The following is a 22,500-nucleotide window of genomic DNA, read 5'->3' on the forward strand; positions in this document are numbered from 1 at the left end:
ATCTATATAGGGTCCGTATAGGATGGCGTTCACCGCCTGGTCTCCTTAACCAGAATAAATGTCGTACAATTATAGCTTTATTTTCTGTAGAGAATGTAAGTGGGAGTTTTCTGAGAATCATTTATTTAATTTAGTATGATCATTTATGATTCTTAGAGAATTATTATGTCATTTTTGTGGTCATTCTTAAAATAAATGTGTACTTTTTTTTGGGGGGGGGGGCGTTGGGTTCGAGAGGGATGGATTTGTGACTTGATTTTTTTCAATATTTTATTTTCTACTGTGACCATTGCGTTTTTTTACTAGTGTGATTCATTTTTCCTCTGTGGTGTTTGTCAGTGTTCTATAGTACACATTCCTATCTGGTTGCCTGGGTCTCTCTGCATCTCTCTCAGCTTCTATAGTACACATTCCTATCTCGTTGCCTGGGTGTCTCTGCATCTCTCTCAGCTTCTATAGTACACATTCCTATCTCGTTGCCTGGGTCTCTGCATCTCTCTCAGCTTCTATAGTACACATTCCTATCTCGTTGCCTGGGTCTCTCTGCATCTCTCTCAGCTTCTATAGTACACATTCCTATCTCGTTGCCTGGGTCTCTCTGCATCTCTCTCAGCTTCTATAGTACACATTCCTATCTCGTTGCCTGGGTGTCTCTGCATCTCTCTCAGCTTCTATAGTACACATTCCTATCTCGTTGCCTGGGTCTCTGCATCTCTCTCAGCTTCTATAGTACACATTCCTATCTCGTTGCCTGGGTCTCTCTGCATCTCTCTCAGCTTCTATAGTACACATTCCTATCTCGTTGCCTGGTGTCTCTGCATCTCTCTCAGCTTCTATAGTACACATTCCTATCTCGTTGCCTGGGTGTTTCTGCATCTCTCTAAATGTGTATTTTATTTTATTTAACCTTTATTTATCTAGGCAAGTCAGTTAAGAACAAATTCTTATTGAAAATGACGGTCCTACCCGGGTCAAACCCGGACTAAGCTTCAGTCCAAGCTCGTCTTTCCCCTTCTCACAATCAAAACACACAAGACTCACAAAGAAATTCCTTCATTTGCTTTTGTTGTCAATTACACGGGATTTCCAAAGAATACAACAACAATAGCAGGTTTATATTGTGCTGTTCCATTCTGTTGGCTTGCTTTTGTTTCAACCATAGATCGGCATAAACAATAGAACTCTATACAGAACTATCGTAATGATTTCAGATACATTCCACAAGAGAGCACTGTACTGGAATCACCTCTCTGTACTAGCCTGGCACTGTACTGGAATCACCTCTCTGTACTAGCCTGGCACTGACACTGGGATCACCTCTCTGTACTAGCCTGGCACTGTACTGGGATCACCTCTCTGTACTAGCCTGGCACTGACACTGGGATCACCTCTCTGTACTAGCCTGGCACTGTCCTGGAATTACCTCTCTGTACTAGCCTGGCACTGTCCTGGAATCACCTCTCTGTACTAGCCTGGCACTGTCCTGGAATCACCTCTCTGTACTAGCCTGGCACTGTCCTGGAATTACCTCTCTGTACTAGCCTGGCACTGACACTGGGATCACCTCTCTGTACTAGCCTGGCACTGTACTGGGATCACCTCTCTGTACTAGCCTGGCACTGACACTGGGATCACCTCTCTGTACTAGCCTGGCACTGACACTGGGATCACCTCTCTGTACTAGCCTGGCACTGTACTGGAATCACCTCTCTGTACTAGCCTGGCACTGACACTGGGATCACCTCTCTGTACTAGCCTGGCACTGACACTGGGATCACCTCTCTGTACTAGCCTGGCACTGACACTGGGATCACCTCTCTGTACTAGCCTGGCACTGTACTGGGATCACCTCTCTGTACTAGCCTGGCACTGTACTGGGATCACCTCTCTGTACTAGCCTGGCACTGACACTGGGATCACCTCTCTGTACTAGCCTGGCACTGACACTGGGATCACCTCTCTGTACTAGCCTGGCACTGACACTGGGATCACCTCTCTGTACTAGCCTGGCACTGTACTGGTCAGATCACCTCTCTGTACTAGCCTGGCACTGACACTGGGATCACCTCTCTGTACTAGCCTGGCACTGTACTGGGATCACCTCTCTGTACTAGCCTGGCACTGACACTGGGATCACCTCTCTGTACTAGCCTGGCACTGACACTGGGATCACCTCTCTGTACTAGCCTGGCACTGACACTGGGATCACCTCTCTGTACTAGCCTGGCACTGTACTGGAATCACCTCTCTGTACTAGCCTGGCACTGTACTGGGATCACCTCTCTGTACTAGCCTGGCACTGACACTGGGATCACCTCTCTGTACTAGCCTGGCACTGTACTGGGATCACCTCTCTGTACTAGCCTGGCACTGACACTGGGATCACCTCTCTGTACTAGCTTAGTTTGGTTTGGGGTGGGTGGTTGATTTTGGGTGGTTTGGGTTGTTTGGGGTGGGTGGTTGGGTGTCTCTTCATTGAGATAAATTGTGTTATTCTGCAGCCCCCCTGTCAGAATACGCTTCAATGCAGTACGTCTGCTCTGTGTTAGGATGGGGTTCTGTGTTAGGATGGGGTTCTGTGTTAGGATGGGGTTCTGTGTTAGGACGGGGTTCTGTGTTAGGACGGGGTTCTGTGTTAGGACGGGGTTCTGTGTTAGGACGGGGTTCTGTATTAGGACGGGGTTCTGTGTTAGGACAGGGTTATGTGGGTTCTGTGTTAGGACAGGGTTCTGTCTTAGGACGGGGTTCTGTGGGTTCTGTGTTAGGACGGGGTTCTGTGTTAGGACGGGGTTCTGTGTTAGGACAGGGTTCTGTGTTAGGACGGGGTTCTGTGTTAGGACGGGGTTCTGTGTTAGGACAGGGTTCTGTGTTAGGACGGGGTTCTGTGTTAGGACGGGGTTCTGTGTTAGGACGGGGTTCTGTGTTAGGACGGGGTTCTGTGTTAGGACAGGGTTCTGTGTTAGGACAGGGTTCTGTGTTAGGACAGGGTTCTGTGTTAGGACAGGGTTCTGTCTTAGGACGGGGTTCTGTGTTAGGATGGGGTTCTGTGTTAGGACAGGGTTCTGTGTTAGGACAGGGTTCTGTGTTAGGACAGGGTTCTGTGTTAGGACAGGGTTCTGTGTTAGGACGGGGTTCTGTGTTAGGACGGGGTTCTGTCTTAGGACGAGGTTCTTCACTTCTTCTTTTGCTCCCTGGCTAGTCCTTTGATACCCTCAAACCCCAAAATAAATGGGACTGCGTCCCAAATCGCAACCTTTTCCCTGTATAGTGCCCTAGGTTTGCCCAGAGCCTACCATGTAGCTGCTCTCTCCTACCTGTCAGAGAAACGTCAGGGAGAGAAGAAAGCAGCATTGAGCCTGAAGGTTCCGTAAAGCACATCTCCTTTCCTGGACCTTCTGTGTTACAGACGTTGCTAGTGCTCGCTAACTCCCCCCTTCTCTTCCCCCTGCCTCACCCACCTGCCTCACCCCCCTTCCCCCTGCCTCACCCCTCCTTCCCCCTGCCTCACCCACCTGCCCCACCCCCCCTTCCCCCTGCCTCACTCCCCCTCTTCCTCTTCCCCCTGCCTCACCCCCCATCCCCCTGCCTCACTCCCCCTCTTCCCCCTGCCTCACCCCTCCTCTTCCCCCTGCCTCACCCACCTGCCCCACCCCCCCTTCCCCCTGCCTCACCCCTCTGCCTCACCCACCTGCCCCACCGCTCCTTTTCCCCCTGCCTCACCCCCCATCCCCCTGCCTCACCCCCCCACTTCCCCTTGCTTCACCCCTCTGCCTCACCCATCTGCCCCACCCCTCCCCTCCTCTTCCCCCTGCCTCACCCCCCTGCCTCACCCATCTGCCCCACCCCTCCCCTCCTCTTCCCCCTGCCCCACCCCCCCTTCCCCCTGCCTCACCCCTCTGCCTCACCCACCTACCCCACCCCTCCTTTTCCCCCTGCCTCACCCCCCATCCCCCTGCCTCACCCCCCCACTTCCCCCTGCTTCACCCCTCTGCCTCACCCATCTGCCCCACCCCTCCCCTCCTCTTCCCCCTGCCTCACCCCCCTGCCTCACCCATCTGCCCCACCCCTCCCCTCCTCTTCCCCTGCCCCACCCCCCTGCCTCACCCATCTGCCCCACCCCTCCCCTCCTCTTCCCCTGCCCCACCCCCCTCTTCCCAGCTACCAATCAGCTACCAATCAGATCCACCGGTGTGAAGCAGCGAGGGCACGTCAAAATCCTGTCATGGATTTTGTAGAGTAGACGCACACACACTCACACACACACACCATGTTGCCCTGCTCCAGGTGTTCCACCACGGCTCTGCGTCTGTACCCTAGTCACAAGGCCTTTACCCTGGGCACAGACGCCATAGCCTGTCCCTCCCATCTCCAGAGTACAAACTGCGGTTACCCTCCCACACATCCTTTCCTAATTAACCTGGTAGTTCCAGGTAAGGACCTCTGCAGCTCGGCCCTCACACCATAACAGTGGTGCGTCTGTTTGACTGACTGCTTCTGTGACACACACACACACACGCACACACACACGCACGCACGCACGCACGCACGCACACACACACACACACACACACACACACACACACACACACACACACACGTACACATGCACACACACACACACACACGCACGCACACACGCACACGCACACACGCACACACGCACACACACACACACACACACACACACACACACACACACACACACACACACACACACTCCCCTCTCTCTCTCTGCTCTTGCATTATTTGGCAATGAGGCCAACCGTTGCCGGGTTAATTTGACCTAATTAGTGGTCAATTAAAAACTCAAAATTGCTGAATCGAATGTCTTTGATCAAATCCCTGCTGGCGCTCGATGGTTTCCGCTAGTCCAGCCACCATCTTGAATTCATTTGGAGGCAGCAGTGTAAACAAGCAAAAAATGGAGGTCTTTCAGTTTTTCCAGAGGAAAGAGGAAAGTCGGCCTGTGGGTTTCTCCTCTATCCTCTCTTCCCCTCTCTCCCTCTCCCGCGTGGTTCACTCAGAGCTTAGCCTGGTGTTCAAAGCCACCACCATCCCAAACCCAAGACGGAGGCTGTCTCTGTAATTAGGCTAGCTGATAAGGAGGAGGCTTGAGGATGAGGAGGAGGAGGAGGCTAGTGGATGAGGAGGAGGCTAGCGGATGAGGAGGAGGCTAGCGGATGAGGAGGAGGCTAGCGGATGAGGAGGAGGCTAACAGATGAGGAGGAGGCTAGAGGATGAGGAGGAGGTTAGAGGATGAGGAGGAGGCTAGCGGATGAGGAGGAGGCTTGAGGATGAGGAGGAGGCTAGCGGATGAGGAGGCTAGCAGATGAGGAGGAGGCTAGCGGATGAAGAGGAGGCTAGCAGATGAGGAGGAGGCTAGCGAATGAGGAGGTTGTTAGCGGATGAGGAGGAGGCTTGAGGATGAGGAGGAGGCTAGCGGATGAGGAGGAGGCTAGCGGATGAGGAGGAGGCTAGAGGATGAGGAGGAGGCTAGCGGATGAGGAGGAGGCTAGCGGATGAGGAGGAGGCTAGCGGATGAGGAGGAGGCTAGCGGATGAGGAGGAGGCTAGAGGATGAGGAGGAGGCTAGCGGATGAGGAGGAGGTTAGCGGATGAGGAGGAGGCTAGCGGATGAGGAGGAGGCTAGAGGATGAGGCTAGCGGATGAGGAGGAGGCTAGCGGATGAGGAGGAGGCTAGCGGATGAGGAGGAGGCTAGCGGATGAGGAGGAGGCTAGCGGATGAGGAGGAGGTTAGCGGATGAGGAGGATGCTAGCGGATGAGGCGGAGGTTAGCGGATGAGGAGGAGGCTAGCGGATGAGGAGGAGGCTAGAGGATGAGGCTAGCGGATGAGGAGGAGGCTAGCGGATGAGGAGGAGGCTAGCGGATGAGGAGGAGGCTAGCGGATGAGGAGGAGGCTAGCGGATGAGGAGGAGGCTAGCGGATGAGGAGGAGGCTAGCGGATGAGGAGGAGGCTAGCGGATGAGGAGGAGGCTAGCGGATGAGGAGGAGGCTTGAAGATGAGGAGGAGGCTAGCGGATGAGGAGGCTAGCGGATGAGGAGGAGGCTAGAGGATGAGGAGGAGGCTAGCGGATGAGGAGGAGGCTAGCGGATGAGGAGGAGGCTAGAGGATGAGGAGGAGGCTAGCGGATGAGGAGGAGGCTAGCGGATGAGGAGGAGGCTAGCGGATGAGGAGGAGGCTAGCGGATGAGGAGGAGGTTAGAGGATGAGGAGGAGGCTAGCGGATGAGGAGGAGGCTAGCGGATGAGGAGGAGGCTAGAGGATGAGGAGGAGGCTAGCGGATGAGGAGGAGGCTAGCGGATGAGGAGGAGGCTAGCGGATGAGGAGTATAGGAACAGATTACATAAGCACTTGAGCAGGTGATATCAGTAACAAAAAGAGTCTCTGCACAGTGCAGAGGAGACAATGAAGACCTATTGCAGGAAAACTGAAATCTGTTTTTACCTCATTTCTACCAGCATGTCACATGTGCAACTAGAGGCGAAAAAACTCTAGACCACCTTTAATCCACACACAGAGACGCGGAACAAAGCTCTCCCTCGCCCTCCATTTGGCAACTCTGACCATAATTATATCCTCCTGATTCCTGCTTACAAGCAAAAACTCAAACAGGAAGTACCAGTGACTTGTTAATACGGAAGTGGTCCGGTACAACTGGATCCTGGACTTCCTGACGGGATGCCCCCAGGTGCTGAGGTTAGGCAACAACACATCCTTCACGCCGACCCTCAATACGGAGGCCCCTCAGGGATGCGTGCTTAGTCCCCTCCTATACTCTCTGTTCAGCCACGACTGTGTGTCCACACACGACTCCAACACCATCATTAAGTTTGCCATCGACACAACGGTGGTAGGCCTCATCGCCGACAACGATGAGAAAGCCTATAGGGAGGAGATCAGAGACCAGGCGGTGTCAGAGGAAGGCCCTAAAAATTGTCAAAGACTCCAACCGCCCAAGTCATAGACTGTTCTCTCTGCTACCGCACGGCAAGCGGTACTGATGCACTAAGTCTAGAACCAACAGGACACTCATCAGCTTCTACACTCCAAACCATAAGACTTGTAGTCAGTGAAATAGTTAACCAAACAGCTACCCGGACCATCTGCATTGACCCTTTTGGCGCTAACTTTATTTTTGACTCATCACAGACACTGCCGCTACTGTTTCCTATGTCACTTTATTCCTAGTTATACGTACAGATCTACTTCCATTACCTCGTACCAATGCACACCGACTCTGTAAATTATATATAGCCTAGTTAACATTACTCATTGACTCAGTACTGGTACCCCTTGTATATAACCAAGGTATACAGTAGTTTCTCATTGTGTATTTATTATTACCTTTATTATTATGTGTAATTACTTTTTAATTATTTCTCTATTGTCTTTCTCTCTGTATTGTTGGGAAGGTCCTGTCAGTCAGCATTTCACTGGTAGTCTACACCTGTTGTTTACCAAGCATGTGACAACGAACATTTGACTTGAGTCACATTGTGTATGTTAGCCTGGACTATGTATGTTAGCCTGGACTAGGTATGTTACCTGGACTAGGTATGTTAGCCTGGACTAGGTATGTTAGCCTGGACTAGGTATGTTAGGCTGGACTAGGTATGTTAGCCTGGACTAGGTATGTTAGCCTGGACTAGGTATGTTAGCCTGGACTAGGTATGTTAGCCTGGACTAGGTATGTTAGCCTGGACTAGGTATGTTAGCCTGGACTAGGTATGTTAGTGTGACAGACAGGATGGGGAGGCTAAGAGTGGAGGCTCACTGTCTCCTGACTGTAGTTGGCTATTAGAGTGACTGTGGTTGGGTATTAGAGTGACTGTGGTTGGGTTTTAGAGTGACTGTGGTTGGGTATTAGAGTGACTGTGGTTGGGTATTAGAGTGACTGTGGTTGGGTATTAGAGTGACTGTAGTTGGGCATTAGAGTGACTGTGGTTGGGTATTAGAGTGACTGTGGTTGGGCGTTAGAGTGACTGTGGTTGGGTATTAGAGTGACTGTAGTTGGGCGTTAGAGTGATTGTGGTTGGGTATTAGAGTGACTGTGGTTGGGTATTAGAGTGACTGTAGTTGGGCGTTAGAGTGCACTGTGGTTGGGCGTTAGAGTGACTGTGGTTTGGCGTTAGAGTGACTGTGGTTGGGTATTAGAGTGACTGTGGTTGGGTATTAGAGTGACTGTGGTTGGGCGTTAGAGTGACTGTGGTTGGGTATTAGAGTGACTGTAGTTGGGCGTTAGAGTGATTGTGGTTGGGTATTAGAGTGACTGTGGTTGGGTATTAGAGTGACTGTAGTTGGGCGTTAGAGTGCACTGTGGTTGGGCGTTAGAGTGACTGTGGTTTGGCGTTAGAGTGACTGTGGTTGGGTATTAGAGTGACTGTGGTTGGGTATTAGAGTGACTGTGGTTGGGTATTAGAGTGACTGTGGTTGGGTGTTAGAGTGACTGTGGTTGGGTATTAGAGTGACTGTGGTTGGGCGTTAGAGTGCACTGTGGTTGGGCGTTAGAGTGACTGTGGTTTGGCGTTAGAGTGACTGTGGTTGGGTATTAGAGTGACTGTGGTTGGGTATTAGAGTGACTGTGGTTGGGTGTTTGTGTGAGTGACTATGTGTGTGCCCCAGGAACAGTGAGTAGTAAAGCTCTTGCTGAACGTCAGGGTTCTGTTGCTTTGGGTCAGAGCCTGCTGTAAAGGTACAATCTGAGATCTTCTGATCTGTTAAATCCCAGAGTGTAGTTTTAACTGCCTGGGTGTGGCTGGTTCACCAGTTCCTCCTAGAATCTCTAACTTTGTATTTAGAGTCGTCAGTGATTTGTCCATAAAGTTTTCATTTTGATAGGAGAACTGTAGAAACGGCCACCAAGGCTGAGTCACAAATGGCACCCTATTCCCTACACAGTGCACTACTTTAGACCAGGACCCATAACCACCATTTGGGAGGCATGTTAAGTGACTGACCACAAGAAGTCTATTTCAACAGGAAGTTGTGTTTCTCTGAGACAAATATGGTTGTTCCTTTTCCTGTTTCTCCCTTTACTTCACCGGGACCCCCCCCCACCCCACCCCCTGATGTGGCCTCTTTTCCTCCTCCACCAGGACCCTAGCCTCCGCCTACATCACCCCCAGGGCTGTGACTTCCCTCCCTTCTGACCTGGCCTCTCCTCCTCTCCTCCTCTAGCCTCCCCCCATGGCCTTGGCCTACCCCCAACCTCCGCTGCAGCCCTCTCTCTCGCTGACGGAGGGACTCAGAGTCCCCTCCACTTCCTGTGAAAACTCTAGCGCCCTCAGACACAGGTGCACACTGCGGTGGTAAACACTTGTCCTAGCATGGTGCACCGTAACATGAAGCCCGCCGCGCCACAGGGAAGCCAGGAGAGTGGGTGTGTGTGTTTGTGTGTGTGTGTGTGTGTTTGTGTGTGGATGATAGAGATTAATATTGTTGAGTCCAGCTTTCTGAGCATGTGTGCATTATGTGTAGATGTGGCTGTGTGTATTTGAGGGTGTGAGTTTCAGATGGGGTGTATTAGGCTAGTCTGTGCTCTCTCTCTCTCTCTCTCTCTCTCTCTCTCTCTCTCTCTCTCTCTCTCTCTCTCTCTCTCTCTCTCTCTCTCTCCCTCCACCCCCCGTGCCTTTTCTCTCCCATGGTTTGCTGTGGCTCATATGGAATCAATTAGCATCTAATGCTAACACCAGGCCCAGAGCCTGTGCACACACACACACACACACACACACACACACACACACACACACACACACACACACACACACACACACACACACACACACACACACTGTGTAGGGCTGCATCTGGAGAGCATTACTGCGGGTTGATAGAATAAAGGGCAGACGTGGGGAAGTGGGGGGCTGGAGGTGGGTGGGATTTCTATCCGGTTTGGTATGCTCTCGCTCACATACACACACACACACACACACACACACACACACACACACACACACACACACACACACACACACACACACACACACACACACACACACACACACACACACACTTTCTAATGAGCTTCCTGGAGGAAGACTACTGGAGAATGGGAGGGGTGGAAGAAGACTACTGGACAATGAGTAGGGGAGAAACACTGGACAATGAGAGGAGGAGGAAGACTACTGGACAATGAGTAGGAGGAGGAAGACTACTGGACATGAGTAGGATGGAGGAAGACTACTGGACAATGAGTAGGGTGGAGGAAGACTACTGGACAATGAGTAGGATGGAGGAAGACTACTGGACAATGAGTAGGGTGGAGGAAGACTACTGGACAATGAGTAGGGTGGAGGAAGACTACTGGACAATGAGTAGGGTGGAGGAAGACTACTGGACAATGGGAGGGGTGGAGGAGTGGTGAGAAGAAGTCTGCTAGACTTCCTGGTTCCGGTTCAGTCCACAGGGCCCAGTCTGCTGGTTGCGGTTCAGTCCACAGGGCCCAGTCTGCTGGTTGCGGTTCAGTCCACAGGGCCCAGTCTGCTGGTTCCGGTTCAGTCCACAGGGCCCAGTCTGCTGTGTGTTAGTGCTGCTGGGGCCCGGCACAGGTGCAGCGGGGAGAGAGGAGGAGATGGGAGAGGCTGGGGAACTGGGGTGCGGGTTTCTTGACTACTTCTCCAAGTGCACGGATTCTAACACATCTGCTACCGATCAAGTGTAGAAACTCTCTCTCTCTCTGTGTGTGTGTGTGTGTGTGTGTGTGTGTGTGTGTGTGTGTGTGTGTGTGTGTGTGTGTGTGTGTGTGTGTGTGTGTGTGTGTGTGTGTGTGTGTGTGTGTGTGTGTGTGTGTGTGTGTATGTTTATTTGTTTCTCCATTAAATGACTATAATGTTTCCATTTAGTACAGTGTCCTCAAATGATGTTAAACCACTCAGGTTTATAATATCACATACCCGTGGTCTAATACCCGTGGTCTAATACCCGTGGTTTAATACCCGTGGTTTAATACCCGTGGTCTAATACCCGTGGTTTAATACCCGTGGTTTAATACCCGTGGTCTAATACCCGTGGTCTAATACCCGTGGTTTAATACCCGTGGTTTAATACCCATGGTTTAATACCTATGGTTTAATACATGTGGTTTAATACCCGTGGTCTATTACCTGTGGTTTAATACCCGTGGTTTAATACCCGTGGTTTAATACCCGTGGTTTAATACCCATGGTTTAATACCTATGGTTTAATACATGTGGTTTAATACCCGTGGTTTAATACCGTGGTTTAATACCCGTGGTTTAATACCCGTGGTCTAATACCCGTGGTTTAATGCCCGTGGTCTATTACCCGTGGTTTAATACCCGTAGTTTAATACCCGTGGTTTAATACCCGTGGTCTATTACCCGTGGTTTAATACCCGTGGTCTATTACCCGTGGTTTAATACCCGTGGTTTAATACCCGTGGTTTAATACCCGTGGTTTAATACCCATGGTTTAATACCCATGGTTTAATACCTATGGTTTAACCTGGTGTGCGATTAATTCTCTACTCTAGTGTTGTAGTAATTATGGGGTTAATATACCAGGGTAGCAATACACACACACACACACACACACACACACACACACACACACACACATCCTATAAATGTATAATTCGTGTGCAAGACTATAGGCTACATTGAGATTGTTCTTTATTTTTTATCTGTCATTAGTGCGTAAGACTAAGATTTAGGGCCTAATGGTAGGCGTGCCAAATACACGCCAAATACACGCCAAATACACGCCAAATACACGCCAATCTGAAAGTTATTTTGGGATGCTTGGGCAAAGAGAATTCTCTGCATTCCGGCGTTGATGTCATGGCGCTACAGAACTGCCCGGGCCTGTCGCTGAATCACCTGACTGAAACCTGGCATAGTGAAATACGTTCTGTTTCTCAACAGGGCTGCAAAAGAAAGGAAGACTAAGTAGGCGATTCTAGCCTCGTGACTGGACAGGGAAGACTAAGTAGGCGGTTCTAGCCTCGTGACTGGACAGGGAAGACTAAGTAGGCGGTTCTAGCCTCGTGACTGGACAGGGAAGACTAAGTAGGCGGTTCTAGCCTCGTGACTGGACAGGGAAGACTAAGTAGGCGGTTCTAGCCTCGTGACTGGACAGGGAAGACTAAGTAGGCGGTTCTAGCCTCGTGACTGGACAGGGAAGACTAAGTAGGCGGTTCTAGCCTTGTGACTGGACAGGGAAGACTAAATGAATAAATGTTGACGGATGGGTTATTGACAGATGGGTTATTAGCGGATGGGTTATTAGCGGATGGGTTATTAGCGGATGGGTTATTAGCGGATGGGTTATTAGCAGATGGGTTATTAGCGGATGGGTTATTAGCGGATGGGTTATTAGCGGATGGGTTATTAGCGGATGGGTTATTAGCGGATGGGTTATTGGTGGATGAGTTATTAGCGGATGGGTTATTAGCGGATGGGTTATTAGCGGACGGGTTATTAGCGGACGAGTTATTAGCGGACGGGTTATTAGCGGATGGGTTATTAGCGGATGGGTTATTAGCGGATGGGTTATTAGCGGATGGGTTATTAGCGGATGGGTTATTAGTGGATGGGTTATTAGCGGATGGGTTATTAGCGGACGGGTTATTAGCGGACGGGTTATTAGCGGATGGGTTATTAGCGGATGGGTTATTAGCGGTTGGGTTATTAGCGGTTGGGTTATTAGCGGATGGGTTATTAGCGGATGGGTTATTAGCGGACGGGTTATTAGCGGACGGGTTATTAGCGGACGGGTTATTAGCGGTTGGGTTATTAGCGGATGGGTTATTAGCGGTTGGGTTATTAGCGGATGGGTTATTAGCGGATGGGTTATTAGCGGACGGGTTATTAGCGGACGGGTTATTAGCGGACGGGTTATTAGCGGATGGGTTATTAGCGGACGGGTTATTAGCGGACGGGTTATTAGCGGATGGGTTATTAGCGGACGGGTTATTAGCGGACGGGTTATTAGCGGACGGGTTATTAGCGGACGGGTTATTAGCGGATGGGTTATTAGCGGATGGGTTATTAGCGGACGGGTTATTAGCGGATGGGTTATTAGCGGACGGGTTATTAGCGGTTGCAGGAGGGTGAGGGGAACAAACAGCTGACCCACGGCTTCACTAGTTGCCATGACATATCAGAGTTCCGGCATTGACAAGTTTTTGCCATAACAGTGTGTCCGTGTTGCCACAGCCAGCTAGTATTAACCAACCCACCAGGACAGGCCTTTGTTTTGACACAGGAAGGTGTGGAAAGGTATGAGCGGAGTGGAGGGAAGGAAGGGAGGAAAGAAGGGGAAAGGGTGTTATAGGAGGAGGAAAAGGGAAGAAAGATTTGCTTTCACCAGATGTCCCACACGTTGGAGCAACTCATCTCACAACTAAAGATATTAGCACAACCATTTATTGGCATGGGAAACATATGTTTACATTGCCAAAGCAAGTGAAATAGATAATAAATAAAACTGAAATAAACAATATAAAATGTACAGTAAACATTACACTCACAGAAGTTCAAAAAGAATAAAGTCATTTCAAATGTCATTATGTCTATATACAGTTGTGTATATAGGATGTGCAAATAGTTAAAGTACAAAAGGGAAAACAAATAAACATAGGTTGTATTTACAGTGGTGTTTGTCACTGGTTGCCCTTTTCTTGTACATAGTCAAAGATTTCCTTAAGTTTGGGTCAGTCACAGTGGTCAGGTATTCTGCCACTGTGTACTCTCTGTTTAGGGATAAATAGTATTCTAGTGTGCTCTGTCTCTTTGTAAATTCTTTCCAATGTGTCAAGTAATTATCTTTTTGTTTTCTCATGATTTGGTTGAGTCTATTTGTGATGCTGTCCTGGGGCTCTGTGGGGTCTGTTTGTGTTTTTCTGTCTGTCTTCTCTCTGCTTTCCTTCCCCCCTCTCTCTCAACCTTCCCCCATCTCTCTCTGTGCCTGTTCTTCATCCTCCTCTCTATCTAAAGAGGTCACCTCTCCTAGACTCTAGTTCATCCTCCTCTCTATCTAAAGAGGTCACCTCTCCTAGACTCTAGTTTATTATCCTCTCTATCTAAAGAGGTCACCTCTCCTGGACTCTAGTTCATCCTCCTCTCTATCTAAAGAGGTCACCTCTCCTAGACTCTAGTTTATAATCCACTCTATCTAAAGAGGTCACCTCTCCTGGACTCTAGTTTATTATCCACTCTATCTAAAGAGGTCACCTCTCCTGGACTCTAGTTTATAATCCTCTCTATCTAAAGAGGTCACCTCTCCTAGACTCTAGTTTATTATCCTCTCTATCTAAAGAGGTCACCTCTCCTGGACTCTAGTTTATAATCCTCTCTATCTAAAGAGGTCATCTCTCTAGACTGTCTAGTTTATTATCCTCTCTATCTAAAGAGGTCACCTCTCCTAGACTCTAGTTTATTATCCTCTCTATCTAAAGAGGTCACCTCTCCTAGACTCTAGTTTATTATCCACTCTATCTAAAGAGGTCACCTCTCCTAGACTCTAGTTTATAATCCTCTCTATCTAAAGAGGTCACCTCTAACTGGACTCTAGTTTATTATCCTCTCTATCTAAAGAGGTCACCTCTCCTAACTGTCTAGTTTATTATCCACTCTATCTAAAGAGGTCACCTCCTAGACTCTAGTTTATTATCCTCTCTATCTAAAGAGGTCACCTCTCCTGGACTCTAGTTTATTATCCTCTCTATCTAAAGAGGTCACCTCTAACTGTCTAGTTTATTATCCTCTCTATCTAAAGAGGTCACCTCTAACTGTCTAGTTTATTATCCACTCTATCTAAAGAGGTCACCTCTCCTGGACTCTAGTTTATTATCCACTCTATCTAAAGAGGTCACCTCTCCTGGACTCTAGTTTATCATCCTCTCTATCTAAAGAGGTCACCTCTGACTGTCTAGTTTATTATCCACTCTATCTAAAGAGGTCACCTGCTCAAAGAGACCTGCTTTAATAAGAGACCTGCTCAAAAAGACCTTGAGAGACTCAGATGCTGATTCTCAAATATCATCAAACCAGTCCCCCAGAAATAGCAGTCCCCAGAAACAGCAGTCCCCCAGAAATAGCATTCCGAAATAGCCCAGCAGTCCCCCAGAAATGCATTAAATGATCCCCAGAAATAGCAGTGTGAGTCAGAAAGTAACAGATCCGAGAGAGTAGCAGCGTCCCAGAAACAGCAGTCCCCCAGAAATAGCATTCCCCCAGAAACAAAATAAACAGTTCACCCAGTACTATTTTTCCAACGAAAGGCTTCTGTGTCTCTCTCTTTATACAGTAGTACTTACGTCATTCCCAAGAGGAACTGGTACAGGAACCCTAGAGATAATTTATCTTCCAAATGGCCTGAGGACTTGGAATTGGAATTCCAGTTTACGTCCTGAATTGACTGAATTGAAATGGAATTGACCCCCAACCCCTGGCGTTGGGCCTTGGTAACAGGTGCATCTGTATAAAGGTCTCTCTGTCATGTGCCTGTCTGGAGAGAGACATAGGGGTGTTTATTAACGTACATGCTACCGTGCTTCACACTCCCCAATTTTCAAGTGAGTTCTTCCTCTCATATGTTCTTATTAGAAGAACACACACATTTTGCATTTGAGAAGCACTGCCCACGCTACTGCATTACCTTTGTCCTTTTAGAGTAAATTACATTTACATTACATTTTAGTCATTTAGCAGACACTCTTATCCAGAGCGACTTACAGTAGTGAATGCATACATTTCATAAAATGTTTTGTACTGGCCCCCCGTGGGAATCGAACCCACAACCCTGGCGTTGCACACACCATGCTCTATCAACAGGGAAGGCCAAATTGCGTCATTATGCTGCTCATTTAATTGCTTGACTTTCCAGGATCACGACTACCCTCAGTAACTAATGTTACATGTCAAACAATCTGATTTAGTTTAACGTTACATTAATTGTAAGTAATGCAATTGAGACTGTTAATCCGTTTCTGTTTTGTACTACAGTATTTAGCGACAAAGAAATGCGGTTAACGAAAGTAGCTAGCTAAGCTAGGCAACTTGTGTTTAAAATTATATACATTTGCTTGCAACATACTTTAGCATAACGTTAACGTAGAACATCAGCATAGATAAAGCATAGATAATGACCCTTCTTGTCTACTAGCAAAAGGGAGCTTATCGTGGGTAGAGAGTTACCTATCTAATAGAACACAGAGGGGTTTCTTTAATGGAAGCCTCTCTAATGCAAATTCAGTTGAGTGTGGTGTACCGCAGGGCAGTTAGCTAGGGCCATTATTTTTTTTTCTGTTTTTACTAATGACCTTCCACTGACCTTGAATAAAGCCTGTGTGTGTCCATGTACTGTGACGACACAGCAGTATACACGTTAGCTACGACAGTAAAATAAATACACTACATGACCAAAAGTATGTGGACACCTGCTCGTCAAACATCTCATTCCAAAATCATGGGCATTAATATGGAGTTGGTCCCCCCCCCCCATTTGCTGCTATAACAGCCTCCACTCTTCTGGGAAGGTTTTACACTAGATGTTGGAACATTGCTGAGGGGACTTGCTTCCATTCAGCCACAAGAGCATTAGTGAGGTCGGGCAATGATGTTGGGCGATTAGACCTGGCTCGCAGTCGGCGTTCCAATTCATCCCAAAGGTGTTAGATGGGGTCAGGCCTCTGTGCAGGCCAGTCAAGTCCTTCCACACCGAACTCGACAAACCATTTCTGTATAAACCTCTCTTTGTACACGGGGGGGGCATTGTCATGCTGAAACAGGAAAGGGCCTTCCCCAAACTGTTGCCACAATGTTGGAAGCACAGAATCGTCTATAATGTCATTGTGTGCTGTAGCGTTAAGATTTCCCTTCACTGGAACTAAAGGGCCCGAACCATGAAAAAACAGCCCCAGACCATTATTCCTCCAACACCAAACTTTACAGTTGGCACTACTACTACCGCATTGGGGCAGGTAGAGTTCTCCTGGCCATCTGCCAAACCCTCTGTGTTCTATCAAAGTCACATTTGAAGGCGGAGTTTATGTTCTGTCGTTTTAGCCCAAATAATGGTCGCCATCGATTTTTATAAATTTTGCGTTGTTGTTTTTTTTTTACGTGGTTTCATCATATTTCTGTGTTTACTTTTGGTGAAGCTTGAATAGATGCATCTGAGAAATGCCTTCTGTGCTCCGTTTCACTTTGATTTGATGCTCGGAGCATATTGAAAAACACCCACAGTAACACGTCATACTTCCTGAGAGCCCTCTGTCTAACTCTCACCACATATCCCAGCCCTAACCCCCAGCCCTAACCCCCAGCCCCAGCCCTAACCCCCAGCCCTAACCCCCAGCCCTAACCCCCAGCCCCAGCCCTAACCCCCAGCCCTAACCCCCAGCCCTAACCCCCAGCCCCAGCCCTAACCCCCAGCCCTAACCCCCAGCCCCAGCCCTAACCCCCAGCCCTAACCCCTAACCCCAGCCCTAACCCTAACCCCAGCCCTAACCCCTAACCCTAACCCCCAGCCCTAACCCCAGCCCTAACCCTAACCCCCAGCCCTAACCCTAACCCCCAGCCCTAACCCCCAGCCCCAGCCCTAACCCCAGCCCTAACCCCAGCCCTAACCCCAGCCCCAACCCCCAGCCCTAACCCCAGCCCTAACCCCAGCCCTAACCCTAACCCCTAACCCTAACCCTAACCCCCAGCCCTAACCCTAACCCCAACCCACAGCCCTAACCCCCAGCCCTAACCCCCAGCCCTAACCCTAACCCCCAGCCCTAACCCCTAACCCCCAGCCCTAACCCTAACCCCTAACCCCTAACCCTAACCCCCAGCCCTAACTCCCTAACCCCTAACCCCTAACCCTAACCCCCAGCCCTAACCCCTAACCCTAACCCCAGCCCCAGCCCTAACCCCCAGCCCTAACCCCTAACCCCCAGCCCTAACCCCTAACCCCAGCCCTAACCCTAACCCCTAACCCCTAACCCTAACCCCCAGCCCTAACCCCTAACCCCTAACCCCTAACCCCTAACCTAACCCCCAGCCCTAACCCCTAACCCCTAACCCTAACCCCTAACCCCTAACCCTAACCCCCACCCCTAACCCTAACCCCAGCCCTAACCCCCAGCTCCTAACCCTAACCCCAGCCCTAACCCCAGCCCTAACCCAAACCTAACCCCAGCCCTAACCCCTAGCCCTAACTAACAGCCCTAACCCCAGCCCTAACCCCTACCAGCCCTAACCCTAATCCCCAGCCCTAACCCCAGCCCTAACCCCTAACCCCCAGCCCTAACCCCAGCCCTAACCCCTAACCCCCAGCCCTAACCCCTAACCCCAGCCCTAACCCCAGCCCTAACCCCTAACCCCAGCCCTAACCCCCAGCCCTAACCCCTAACCCCCAGCCCTAACCCCTAATCCCCAGCCCCAGCCATGTCTAAAGAACTGTCTGAAAACTCAGACTCGCTGGAAAACCACGTCTGCATGGAACATCAGTTTTTAACTTCATATGTTGGTCACATGCCTTTGTGTCTGAGTGCGATTGTGTGTACTTAAGAATGTGTGTGTGCGCACGTGTGTGTGATCACGAGTGTTTGTATGCATGCATGGTGGTGTGTCTCTGCGTGTCTGTTCGTCCCTGTGTGTGTGTGTGTGTGTGTGTGTGTGTGTGTGTGTGTGTGTGTGTGTGTGTGTGTGTGTGTGTGTGTGTGTGTGTGTGTGTGTGTGTGTGTGTGTGTGTGTGTGTCCGTCCCTGTGTGTGTCAATCAGCGTCTCCATGAATGTGGTTTTATGATCAGAGCGGAGCGAAGCCGTTTGGGTCTCCAGTGGGAAGAGAGGAAAATATTCCTAAAGTATCCCCTCATAGACAGACTAGAGACTAATAGCATTCCCAGGCCTGAACACACGCAGACAGACAGGCAGGCAGGCAGGCAGACAGACAGGCAGGCAGACAGGCAGGCAGGCAGGCAGACAGGCAGACAGGCAGACAGACAGGCAGACAGACAGACAGGCAGACAGGCAGACAGACAGACAGACAGACAGACAGACAGACAGACAGACAGACAGGCAGGCAGGCAGGCAGGCAGGCAGGCAGGCAGGCAGGCAGGCAGGCAGGCAGGCACACGGACGGACACCGCTCTGCTTCATGGGAACTAAGCATCCCAGCTGTCTGTGCAGTGCACTCAATTCTACAATTCTTTGCCAGTGTAAAGAGGCTATTTCCACAATACAACAAATTTGTATTGTGGTTTTGTGATTTGTGTTTTGCTCCCAGACTCCGTTATATTATAGAAAACAGATTATGTGGCTTGGAACAAGTATGATCTAGTATTTTGGAGTAATTTTTGTTTCACTTTTTCACTCAGACGAACAAGTTTTATTCTTCAAAACGGTCAGGGAGTATGATGTTTTTGTCCTGTTGTTATAAAAGAATACATGTGAAATATTTTCTTTATATTTTTCAGAAGGTTAACTTGTTCTCTGGACCTAATAGAGCTGGTTTTACCATAGTAACCGAGTTGTGTTGGGTAGTCTGCTCTGCCTCGGGGCGGCGGGGGGGGTGTCCCGTTAGCGTGCGAGCCTAGTTAGCATGACGCTGGCTAGCTGTCTGTCTGACGCAAATCTCTGGTCTCAGCACCAGCTGCCATGGCTAAGATGTCAACACACACACACACACACACACACACACACACACACACACACACACACACACACACACACACACACACACACACACACACACACGGATGATATGATGTCCTGAGAGCCTCCGAGCTTCCGATCTGGCTTCTCTGCTTCCGTCAACTCTATTCCCAACACACACACACACACACACACACACACACACACACACACACACAACACACACACACACACACACACACACACACACACACACACACACACACACACACACACACACACACACACACACACACACACACACACACACACACTCAGAGATAGCTAGGCCAAGTTGCCTGGGAAGGCTGTTTCCTGCTGTAACTAGCACGTTTCTGTGTATTTTCCTCATTTCTGCATTCTCATCACACACACACACACACACACACACACACACACACACACACACACACAGACACACACACACACTTATATTCTCATCACTCAAACATCGCAAAGCAGTGGTTGGTGGGTGTTGTTCTGAGGCATGTCATATCTAATGTGTCTAGCTCCATGATGAGACCTTAAGTAAAACTCAGACTCTGTTGATGACTTCAGACTGCTCGTTGTTCCAGATATTCACCCTGTGGATCTTAACGTACGATGAATGTTTGCTATCAGACATGAGATATCAGATCTTGCTATCTATGAACCTCAGGTGCTCATTGTTTGGTCTACTTGTTATCTAAGCCAATGACATTGCAACTTGTTGTAAGGTGTCCCGTCTGACCCCGTCTCTCTGTCTCTCCGCATGTAAACTGTAAGGTGTCTAACTTCTCTCTCTCTCTCTCTCTCTCTCTCTCTCTCTCTCTCTCTCTCTCTGTATCTCTCTCTCTGTATCTCTCTCTCTCTCTCTCTCTCTGTATCTCTCTCTCTCTCTGTATCTCTCTCTCTCTCTCCCTCTCTCTCTCTCTCCAGGTATATGCCCCGTCTGCCAGCACGGCTGACTACAACAGGGACTCACCGGTGTACCCCTCCTCCAAACCCCCCACCGGAGGGTTTCCCAGTTCCTTCTTCATGTCAGGTAAACTGGAGCATTTCTCTTCAACAACTCTATTCCTCCTTAATAGAATGATTATACTTTAACCAACCTCATACATGCTCCCTTTGGTCTTTAAATATAGATGGATGATGATGGGGACAGCTTTTTTCTGACCTGTTACACTGATCCACAATGACACAATGAGAGGCAAACTATCATGGAATAACACAAGAGCTGTGTGGCACCGGAGCAGGGATGGGCCTGTTGTTAACATTGTGTATCCAGATAGCAGGGTATGTTGTGATGGTAAGTCTATACTCCAGGATTGTACCCTCATGCGCCCCTCTCTTCCTCCTCTAGACGGTCACCACAGTGCTGACCCGTGGAGCTCCTCCAGCGGTATGAACCAGCCTGGTTACAGCGGCATGCTGGGTAACTCCTCCCACGGACCCCAGAGCAGCAGTTACTGCGGCACCCACCCTCACGACCGGCTGGTGAGTATCCTCTCTTCCTTTCCTTATCTCCTTCTTTTCTAATCCGCTTCTCCACCTCCTCTCCACTTCCCTCTTCTTGTTCTGTTCTCCTGCTTCTTTCTGTCTTTCAGTCACTTTCGGTGTCTCCTTGTCTCGTTGCGTCAATTGATCATCTTAGTCTTGGTATTCCTTCGTACCATCTCACTCTTACTGCCTTTTACTGCTCTTCTTTCTAGATGGTTAGATGTTTAATCTGAGGGTTCCAAAGGGTTAGATGTTTAATCTGATGGCTCTAAAGGGTTAGATGTTTAATCTGATGGTTCTAAAGGGTTAGATGTTTAATCTGAGGGTTCTAAAGGGTTAGATGTTTAATCTGATGGCTCTAAAGGGTTAGATGTTTAATCTGAGGGTTCTAAAGGGTTAGATGTTTAATCTGATGGTTCTAAAGGGTTAGATGTTTAATCTGATGGTTCTAAAGGGTTAGATGTTTAATCTGATGGCTCTAAAGGGTTAGATGTTTAATCTGAGGGTTCTAAAGGGTTAGATGTTTAATCTGATGGCTCTAAAGGGTTAGATGTTTAATCTGAGGGTTCTAAAGGGTTAGATGTTTAATCTGATGGCTCTAAAGGGTTAGATGTTTAATCTGAGGGTTCTAAAGGGTTAGATGTTTAATCTGATGGTTCTAAAGGGTTAGATGTTTAATCTGAGGGTTCTAAAGGGTTAGATGTTTAATCTGAGGGTTCTAAAGGGTTAGATGTTTAATCTGAGGGTTCTAAAGGGTTAGATGTTTAATCTGATGGTTCTAAAGGGTTAGATGTTTAATCTGAGGGTTCTAAAGGGTTAGATGTTTAATCTGAGGTTCTAAAGGGTTAGATGTTTAATCTGATGGTTCTAAAGGGTTAGATGTTTAATCTGATGGCTCTAAAGGGTTAGATGTTTAATCTGAGGGTTCTAAAGGGTTAGATGTTTAATCTGATGGTTCTAAAGGGTTAGATGTTTAATCTGATGGTTCTAAAGGGTTAGATGTTTAATCTGATGGCTCTAAAGGGTTAGATGTTTAATCTGAGGGTTCTAAAGGGTTAGATGTTTAATCTGATGGCTCTAAAGGGTTAGATGTTTAATCTGAGGGTTCTAAAGGGTTAGATGTTTAATCTGAGGGTTCTAAAGGGTTAGATGTTTAATCTGAGGGTTCTAAAGGGTTAGATGTTTAATCTGATGGCTCTAAAGGGTTAGATGTTTAATCTGAGGGTTCTAAAGGGTTAGATGTTTAATCTGATGGTTCTAAAGGGTTAGATGTTTAATCTGATGGTTCTAAAGGGTTAGATGTTTAATCTGATGGCTCTAAAGGGTTAGATGTTTAATCTGAGGGTTCTAAAGGGTT

At 48.7% G+C, this 22,500-nt stretch overlaps 1 protein-coding gene across 4 annotated transcripts in view; it reads left to right on the plus strand.

The window, feature by feature from the left end:
• Positions 1 to 22,500, plus strand: part of LOC106572331 (transcription factor 4) — a 513,525-nt gene that overhangs the window by 413,650 nt on the left and 77,375 nt on the right. For all 4 annotated transcript variants that reach the window (XM_045694032.1, XM_045694014.1, XM_045694023.1 and 1 more), the window contains 2 exons: positions 20,583 to 20,688; positions 21,007 to 21,140. In XM_045694032.1, the coding sequence (XP_045549988.1) occupies positions 20,583 to 20,688; positions 21,007 to 21,140 (240 nt within the window). The remainder of the gene's footprint in view (positions 1 to 20,582; positions 20,689 to 21,006; positions 21,141 to 22,500) is intronic.

Source organism: Salmo salar, chromosome ssa01 (genome assembly GCF_905237065.1).
Source record: "Salmo salar chromosome ssa01, Ssal_v3.1, whole genome shotgun sequence".
Taxonomy (NCBI): Eukaryota; Metazoa; Chordata; class Actinopteri; order Salmoniformes; family Salmonidae; genus Salmo; species Salmo salar.